The sequence below is a fragment of the Carassius carassius genome, chromosome 14 (genome assembly GCF_963082965.1).
Source record: "Carassius carassius chromosome 14, fCarCar2.1, whole genome shotgun sequence".
In the NCBI taxonomy this organism is placed as follows: Eukaryota; Metazoa; Chordata; class Actinopteri; order Cypriniformes; family Cyprinidae; genus Carassius; species Carassius carassius.
Genome location: NC_081768.1, coordinates 16,927,583 through 16,937,251, shown reverse-complemented (window position 1 = coordinate 16,937,251; position 9,669 = coordinate 16,927,583). Strand labels below are relative to the sequence as shown.

Sequence of the window (9,669 nt, the reverse complement as noted above, 5' to 3'; positions counted from 1 at the left end):
TACGTGTTATTAACCAGTCTCTGTTGTTCTGTTTCCACCGTAACTACGCTGCATTGGTTCTCGAGTCCGAGCTAGAGTCGTGTTCGATGGGCAACTGCTCACGCCTGAGGCCGCCCCCCCTACGTTTCATTCATAGCCGAAATATACTGCGATTGCCTTTATAACCTGCCCCAAAACAAACAGTAAACAGCTTTGACGGAATATTTGTTTTCTGTATCTTTATAAATAAAATCGTTTATTTTATGCAAAGCATCAGGCTTTTTCATCACTCGAAAAGACCGCAACACTCGTTAAAGGTGATTCATACCGCACGCCTGTATGTTGCTCTGAATAAAATTTGATCGATATTCAGCACAGTAATGATTTTATAGATAAAGTAAAATGTATACAAACATGTATTTTACCGACGAATGCTTAAATTCGATGGCGCTAACTGCTCTCTCCAGAAGAGAAGCAAATCACCGCGATAAATAACTCAACCACTGGTTTAAGTCTGACCCAGGATCTGAGTAATACAAAAACTACCCAAACATTGGGTTGTTATACGTTTGACCCAGGAGCTGTGTAACACAAAAACTACCCAAACACTGAAAAAATAACCCCCAAAAATTACCCAAAAGGCTCAACCCAGCATTTGGGTAAAAAAAATACACCTGGATTTTTTTTGAGTGCATGGTTATTCAAAAAAAGGATAAACCGTGGTAACCACAAAATAACCATGGGTTTGCTACACTAACCTTAGTTTAACCATGGTATTTGTAGTAAAACTGTGGTTTTATAAATGGTAGTCAATACGACAAAAACAATGGTTACTACACTTTTACTATAATAAAACTATGGATAATTTTTGTAAGGGTATATTTGTTTTCATACAGTACATTTATCAACATCACAATATAGTTTAGTCTGCTGTTCTAGTAGCATATCAATGTACAGTGATGGTATCGTGTAGTACTAAAGGATTATTGTATTTACAGTATGTACCGGTTGCAAAATGTCTTTACCTGCAGTGAGTCATTCACAAGCTGCTCTCGCAGATGTTTAACTTAATAAAGACGTTGGTCGATGGCAAACGATACAAAGCGAGGTTTGTTTCAGTAGAGTGTATGTGAAAACTCTTCATCTAATGTTCTTTTAGCTCTCTGTGTTGTTACAAAGTAAAAAAGTGCTCCAAACGATTTGATCCGTTGGTGAACTAACGTTACTCTGGATTGATTAAGTCTAATGGCGGATTTATTGAGACTGTTGGCGAACCTGTAGCCTACACTGAAGCTGAACTCTTATCCGCACACTATTACTAGATTTACTATGGCAAAAACCGTTAGAATAGTATTCTTATCTCCCGAAATAACGTACTGAGGCAGCTTTGAAACTCCATTTAGGTAGTGTAAAGTTATGGTTAACAAAAAATCTATTTAATATAATTGCAAATAGACTGCAACACAGTTCGATACTACAATATAATAGCAATATCTTCCTCAATACAACTCACAGCCTGAAGTGATGGTTTGATAAAACGACTCGAGAGGTAATTGAATTTCTTCCTCGTCTCTCCGGTCCCGGGTCACGTAATCAAATGACTCATTCAGCCGCCAGAGGGCGCTGTTGTGCCCTGAGCTTCAGCAACGCACTTCTTCGCAGCCTAGTGACAGCAAGGGAACAAGGAAAAGCGTTGACGAATGTGTTGTCGTTTTGAGTCAAAGCAGGTAGGATTCTGTATGTGTAAAATACTGGCAGCAAAAATCTGATTCACCACGACTATTCGAGCTAATGCAGACGTGTTTTATACATGAATGTCGAAGTGTCGTGATTAGCTCGATGTATGTCATGTACAGATACAGGGATCTCTGGAAAGGCTCTAACACATTTGGATATTTTGACACCAGTGATTAATTCTTAAGTCGGAAAGCTCGTGCTTTTTATAACAATGCAATTTTATAGCGTTTTGTTGTCCTAGCTAACATGTCACGTCAGTGTTTTCACTTTCTAGTCCACTCCACTTTGTTTTTTCTGTTCCTCTTCCACAGATTGCATGGGTGCAGTGTAACAGCAGGAGGATGTTGCAATCTGTTTGTCACCTCTGACTTCTTCATTGCGAGACTGACAGCAGGCTGACTGTAGGTCTGTGTGAGCAGCCGTTATGTCTGCAGCCGGTCCCCCGCAGTCTCCTGGTGTGGCTAAGACTGAAGTGCTGGTCGAGCACTGGTGTCCCGTCCTGGCTGCAACCTTCGCTTACTGGGACAACATCCTGGGACCGCGTGTACAGCACATCTGGGCCCCCAAAGGTCAGAGGTTGCCGCTGCTCAGTGATGGAGAGGTCACGTTTCTGGCCAATCACACGCTGAACGGCGAGATTTTGCGAAGTGCTGAGAGTGGCGCAGTGGATGTGAAGTTCTTCGTCTTGGCAGAAAAGGGAGTTATCATAGTCTCGCTGATTTTTGACGGAGAACTCAAGGGAGATAAGAACACATGTGCGCTGTCAATCATCCTGCCGCAGTCAGAACTAAGCTTTTACCTGCCACTGCACAGTGTGTGTGTGGAGAGACTCAAGCACATCATCCGCAAGGGACGCATCTGCATGCAGAAGGTCTTTGCTCAGAGCTGTGCATTTTTTACTTGTAATCCAGTTATTGTTTCTTAGTTTTCATAATGTATGTGCTGTGTGCGTTTTATCATGTAGGGTTACAACATAATCTTTGTGTTGTCATCTGAGATTGTTCCCATAATGGAGCTGCTCACCTCCATGAAGAAACACAGTGTACCAGAGGAAGTCGATGTGAGTATTTTGACATAGTTGAGGGCCTAAATAAAACTAAATAGAATAGACTACATAAAATAGAATGGTACAGATCAAATAAAACAGTACCATTACAACAGTTCTTGAAAAAATAATAGTACTAATGCAATAAATTAAATAAAACAGTACTACTGCAATAGTAATTAAAAAACAGTACTTGTGCGATACTTAATAATAAGACAAATGAATAATGAAATTAATTAAATAAATAAGAGCAGGTGACCTCTCGATCATATCATATTTTGGCATTTTTCTGCACTATTAAGCAGTGACCAGAACTGAAATGAATTAAGATTATGCCAAGCCACTTAGTGTGTTCTTCAAAAATTCAAAGGAATTAATTAGGTTTTTTCTTCATTATAAAATAAGGAAAGTGTCACGCTAACATTTTTGTGCCCCCCCCCCAAAAAAAATCACCATTCATTTTAATTCAGGAAAAATTAAATCATGCATCACAGCATAGGAAGAAATCCATTCAAGTCATTGTACGTATGAAAGGTACTTTAAAAAAAATATTAATATCCAGAACTAAAACAATTTGAACCATGTCATTGACTAGCACTGTAAATAAATGTTTTATTTAATACATTTGATGTACTATATTAATTCTAATTTATAAATGTCGTTGTACAAACAACACGTTGGTTAGTTCCTAAGGGTGAGCAATATGTATCTAGCTGGAAGAGATCTTCACTCAGTGACAGTTACATTAGATCTTTTCCTGACAATTTTGAAATATTAAACATTTTGATTGTTTTTCTCACTCTCACTGAAGCACATAAAGAAATACTTTTCCTCGTTACAGCTAAAGGACACGGTGCTCTATGATGATGATATTGGCGACAGCTGTCACGAAGACTTTTTACACAAGTAAGACATATTGCATCTTTAGTATAAGGCAATGATCTGAATTGAGTTGCTTGTTTTCATTGTTTAGGTTGTGATGTTTGTCGTCCTTCTCTATCATAGGGCTATCAGCTCTCATCTTCAGACTTGTGGCTGTTCCATGGTGGTTGGCAGCAATCCTGAGAAAGTCAATAAGGTGCACATTCCCACATGTACATTCTCAGCATTCATATCTGAGCATGAAAGCCGACTAATGATTGTAGACCTTTTATAGATCGTTCTCACGCTGTGCCTCTTCCTCACTCCTGCGGAGAGAAAGTGCTCTCGGCTGTGTCACCCCGACGGCTCATTTAAATATGACACCGGCCTCTTTGTTCAAGGCCTCCTTAAGGTATCCAGAGTGTCCCTCATAACCACTGCCCATTTGTACAGAATATCCAGTTCTAAATGACATGGGTCCATAACCATCTGGTGGCTTTGCTGCGTGGTAAAGTTATTAAGGTCCCTCTTTTCTCCTTCCCAGGACTCCACAGGCAGCTTTGTGTTGCCCTACCGGCAGGTGCTCTACTCCCCGTACCCCACCACCCACATCGACGTGGACATTAACACGGTCAAGCAGATGCCACCCTGCCACGAGCACACGTATCATCAGCGGCGCTACATGCGTGCTGAGCTCAGTGCCCTCTGGAAGGCTGCCAGCGAGGATGACATCAGTTCTGACAACCTCATCAATGCCCAGGACTCCTACACACCAGACTTGTATGACCTTTGACTTCTACATACCTTATCAGTCTGGAAACTGTATCATGATTGGCTGATTCTTACTGTAAGGATAACAAGATATCATGGTCTTTTATTCAAATACACAAAATCTATATTTAAGGAATATTGTACAGTGAGTTGGTTATTCTTGCATAGTGAAGGGATCTTATTTTGTATATAAGGTTTATTTTTTTATTAATGGTGACTGCTGGTGATTAATGACCTACTGACTGTACATTATCCTGCTTATTATATGACTAATTACCAAATTTATAAAGAGATTAAATGTGAGAAGAAAGAGATCGCAGAGAGATAAAACATGTATCAAATAAATGCAGTCTTTGTGAGCATAAGAGACAAGAGCGCAAGGTTGGTGGTTCGATTCCCCGGGAACACATGATAGGTAAAAATTGATAGCCTGAATGCACTGTAAGTCGCTTTGGATAAAAGCGTCTGCTAAATGCATACATTTTATTTAATTTAACAAAAATCTGAATGGCTGGTATACATGTTAATTCATAAAGCTATGTAGATATTAACATTATAATTTAGATTAGTTAATGCTGTAAGATTATAATTCGCTGTTGCTGTTGCTTTAATGTAATGTAACAGTAATGTTAATGTGAACTGCTAATGTAAATGTATTTTGATCTCGGAGTTCTCTGAATGAAGAAATCAGCTTTGAGATGCTTGTGTATATGGATGTGTGTCCTTGAAATTGTGAATACTCTCCACTCTCTGTTAATGTCATGGTTCAGGGCTGTGGCCAGCATAGAGCTGCATCATTGATTTGTTTTCAAGGACTGTCAGTGACCGTTTGACCAAAAACATTTCAATTTAAAAGTACACAGAGTTGCTGAGGGGTGAAACAGTGACATTTAAGATCTCATTTTAGGGCACTCACCATATCATTCGTTCGATACGCTGTGTACACATACAAAAACAATGTAATCAGAGTCACATATCAAGTAGTAACTTAACTTTGAATCTTTTTTTAAGAGAATTAAAAGCAGCTTTCTCAAGAGGAAATAAGAGGTTTCTTTACCTTCTCAATCACTAACTAAACTACATGGCTTTTCCTAGGAATATATTTCAAGACGTGATGCACAAAGACACACTTGTGAAGTCTTTCATAGATGAAGTAAGTTTGCCTGACTATCTTTCTTCTAAGCTTTATAATAACATCCTTTGCTTTGGCCTCGATAAGTTGTATTTGTTTGCTTCTTTGTCGATCGATAGGTGTTTCTGTTGAAACCAGGACTGTCTCTGCGGAGTGTGTATTTGTCCCACTTCCTTCTCCTGCTGCACAGGAAGGCCCTGACACTGCTGAGATATATTGAGGATGAGACGTAAGTACAGCAGCTTTGAGCTCACATCTTCTACAGACACTACACAGTGTCATTTATTGAAAATATTTGAACTAGGATGTAAGTGTCATGTGCTTACTGTAGATAATTAATGCAGTCACATGCAGCGATTGACAACAATTTTCAGTCAAATTAAGCTACATTTTTGTACTATTATGTACTGTAAACTAAGGTGGGTGATATATACTGACATTTAGAAGTTTGGAGTTGGTAATATTTTTAAATGTTATTAAGAAAAATAAGTATTTTGTTCACCAAGAATGCAGATATTTGTTCTAAAACACAGTGATGTGAAATATTACTACAGTTGGAAGTTATTGCTTACTACTAATTTTTTTTCATTTAATTTATTTAATTTCCAGCATCATTACTCCAGTTTTAGTGTCATGTGATCAATCAGAAATCATTCTGATATGCCGATTTGGTGCTCAAAAATATTTCTTATTATTATCATCAGTGTTGAAAACAGTTGTGTGGTGCTAAATATGTTTTGATTTTGATGCATTATTTTTCAGGAAAGTTATTTAAAATTATTAAATTATTTTTTAATGGTAGTGTAAACTATTTTGTTTAGTTTGATTTTTAATTATTTTTTTTTAATACAAGTCCTTAAAATTATAATGAAAATTTATAGATTAATAGAAAATGATTTAATATAATATGTTGCTGTTTTAGCTGCTCTGCATTGCTTATTTCAATCTAAGCAAAAAACTAAAAATTCTAATTAAATTTAAATTAATTTAAAAACTCCCCTTTTTTAAATTAGAATTACATTTTAATTTTAATTAATTTAAAAAGGGTCTTCTTCTTTTTTTTTGGTTAAACTTGATAAACATGAATTCCAGTATTCCTTTAACATACCTGGTTATATTTTACGGTAGACTCATTGTGTTATTAATTATTATTAATTATAGGCAGAAGGGCAAAAAACCTTTCAGATCTCTACGCAACTTGAAAACTGATTTGGACTTAACAGTGGAGGGTGACTTGAATATCATTATGGCGATGGCAGAGAAACTGCGGGCAGGCCTTCACTCCTTCGTTTTTGGGAAGTCTTTCCTTACCAGTGTGCAGGAGCGTGACCTCCTCATTAACTTCTGACCTCTGAACCCTGAGCTCATCACACCACAGGACACTCTTGCATCCTGATGTTTATTTTAGTATATTTATTATGCAGTTTTCTGAACAACACCTGCTGCTGAAATGTCGACTGATTCACATGTGCTTTAAAATAATGATAACTTGCTTATGATGCTGATGAATTCATATTTGTTTGAAGAAGACTTTGTTCATATGAGATTCTTTAATGGTGGGAATATTAGACACTTGTCCAATCATTGTTTGGATCTTACACTTAATGGGTTTTTGCTTAACAGCTAACTAAGATATACCTTCTTTCATAGCACAATCAATTGATGATGTGTAACATGGCAAGGAACAAAGATGAAGTAATTTTAATCCCACTCTAAATTAGTCTTCATGGACGTGATTTTCCTCTTATTTAAATTGGAACACCATAAAGTAATTTAAAATATGGTTTAATTAAAGTAACCTTCACTCTGTAATAACATTCCCTGGCCTTTTATCTATGATGGTCTGGAGACTTTACAGATGACAGATGTGTTACTTTGCAGAATCCTATTTACTGGGAGGCTTTTCTTTGTTCCTTTACTTGAGTCTAACAAACTAAACTAACGGTTAATTAAATGGCTCATACTTTTGCATCTGGCTTGGGGCATGAATATAGGAAAGCTGGTGGAAATGTGGGAAAAGCGAAGTAAAACTTGACTAATAAGACCAAATCTCTGGTGTACAATGTGCAAGGAAGTCAGCAAATAACAGGAAGGGCCCCATAGACATCTTGCTTTCATTTTGAAGTGTTCTTCCACAAGATATTACTCTAATGCTATGTATGTTATGTATCAAACAGGCAGTGCATTAATGATAGATTCCTAATGTTTATTCAAAACATAAATTGAGTTCTGAATGTTTGGACTATTTATGGAATCACAGTTGGAAGTTTATTTTAAACTGTGACGTGTATGTTGTTATATTTCAAGTTGTAAATGTGTAAAAGACCCTCTGGAGTCTAAGGGTATTTTTGGGGCCTGGAGAAGTTTTGTCATGACATTTGTGCTTTTTTCAGTTTCTTATAAATATCTAAATGGGTAAAGTCTACTCTCACTGTAATCAGCACAAACTGGGCTGTAATAATATGTGAAATGCATGTATGTACATGATTGTGTTTTTGAGAAAATAAATGTTATGCGTGGTTTGTGAAAAACTAAAAATGTTAAAACACTTGAATAAGGCAAAAAAACACATAAAGAACAATGGTTCCCAGGATTTTTGAGAACTGGAGCTTGTAGCCTAGAATTTTTCTTTCTAAATTATGTGAAAATCATCTTGTTTACTCACTCACAGAAAACAATATATTGATTTAAATTTTCTAAGACACTTTTTGTTGGTAAAAGTCATATGCGAGTAGGCGTCAACTATCATGAATATCATTGTGATTTACACCTAAGAAGACAAAGGCCTGCATAATGAGCTGCATAATGAGCCTTTGAGTCAGCTATGTCACTGAGAGGGAGGAGTTACAAGAAAGATTGTGAGAACAAAATAAATGTATATAATTTTATGTTTTTAGTTTATTTAGAATATATTTAAATTATCCCACAACATAATTTAATATCCACTTGGGGGAGCAGTTAAACAGTTTATTAGGAACAATCAAAGCTAACTTTCAAACTAATTTTTTGCATCATTACTCCAGTCACACAATCCTTCAGAAATCCTTTTAACAATCTTATTTTCTACAAAAAAAAGAAAAGAAAAATGTATTGTTAGGGGCCAAGCACCGAAGGTGCGTAGGACCCTATTGTGTTTGTTCCCATTCTTGTTATTATTCTTCCTTCTTCCGACTGGGAGTCTATGGCAGCCCATAGAACCGATTGCGGGAAAGTTGTTTTGGTTTGACATTCTGATAGAGGACAGTCCCAACATTAAATACACCAATTTTGGTGTGTCTAAGTCATTCCCTCTAGCGCCACCAACTGTCCAAAGTTTCACTTTTATTTTGCTGATAACTTTTGAACTGTAACGCCAATCAACAAAATTCTTTTTCCCTCTGATTCCTGAGCTCATGACGATTCGATTACACCATATGACGTCATTTTCCGTCATAAAAACATGGCCGCCGTTTTAAATTTTTTGAAAAACCTACTTTTTCGAACTCGTCCTAGACGGTTTTTCCGATTTGCACGAAAATTGAACCAGATCATCTTCAGGCAGTGCTGACCAAAAGTTATGGAATTCAAGTTGATTCGTCAAATCATTTTCGATAAACGCTCAAACTAATTTTACGTAGCGCTTACAAAAACAGTCATAAGGCTGTATCTCTGCAACGATTTATTGTATTCAGACCAAACTTGGTACAAGTCATAACAAGCATGACCTGAGGATACATGCTGCGTTTCAGCGCAGCACCACCTACTGGTCCGGAGATGTGAAAAACTGCTCTTTTTGCTTATAACTTCTAAACAGTTTGTCCAAAAATCACATAATTCAGGGCAACATGCCAATTTTACCATTTCGGCCATTTTGACTGTCGGCCATTTTGAATTTTGTGCTAAAATGCTGTATTTTCAGAACGCATCAACGGATTGTTATGAAACATGGTATGGGTCATCAGCACAATGTCCTGAAGGAGCATGAGAAGTTTTGAAACAGCGCCTCCTAGGGGTGATCATCTTTTTTTAAATGCTTATAACTTTGGGTGTGGTCGACTTATTTTCACGAGACTCGAATTAGACTCCTGAATCCTTACCGAGTCCTACGATACCAAACATGCTAGGTTTCGCCTTACGGTTTGTGTAGCGTTGTGATTTAGCTCTT

The 9,669-nt window shown here is 37.1% G+C and overlaps 1 protein-coding gene across 1 annotated transcript; it reads left to right on the top strand.

Moving 5' to 3' along the window:
• Positions 1-1,594: 1,594 nt before the first annotated feature.
• On the top strand, positions 1,595-7,859 carry LOC132157180 (guanine nucleotide exchange factor C9orf72-like). Its single transcript, XM_059566404.1, has 10 exons — positions 1,595-1,706; positions 2,028-2,587; positions 2,681-2,776; positions 3,603-3,667; positions 3,767-3,839; positions 3,918-4,034; positions 4,167-4,402; positions 5,489-5,546; positions 5,645-5,754; positions 6,687-7,859. Exons 2-10 carry the CDS (start codon positions 2,141-2,143, stop codon positions 6,871-6,873), a joined length of 1,389 nt encoding a protein of 462 aa, XP_059422387.1. The 5' UTR covers positions 1,595-1,706; positions 2,028-2,140; the 3' UTR covers positions 6,874-7,859.
• The last annotated feature ends 1,810 nt before the right edge of the window (positions 7,860-9,669 follow it).

What these genes read in the sequence shown, in the direction of transcription:
- LOC132157180 (XM_059566404.1), top strand. Translation starts at nt 2,141, where the DNA reads ATGTCTGCAGCCGGTCCCCCGCAGTCTCCTGGTGTGGCTAAGACTGAA. An exon ending in GTGTACCAGAGGAAGTCGAT is followed by an intron (nt 2,777 to 3,602) that starts GTGAGTATTTTG and finishes TCCTCGTTACAG; the next exon opens with CTAAAGGACACGGTGCTCTA. An exon ending in TTGTTCAAGGCCTCCTTAAG is followed by an intron (nt 4,035 to 4,166) that starts GTATCCAGAGTG and finishes TCTCCTTCCCAG; the next exon opens with GACTCCACAGGCAGCTTTGT.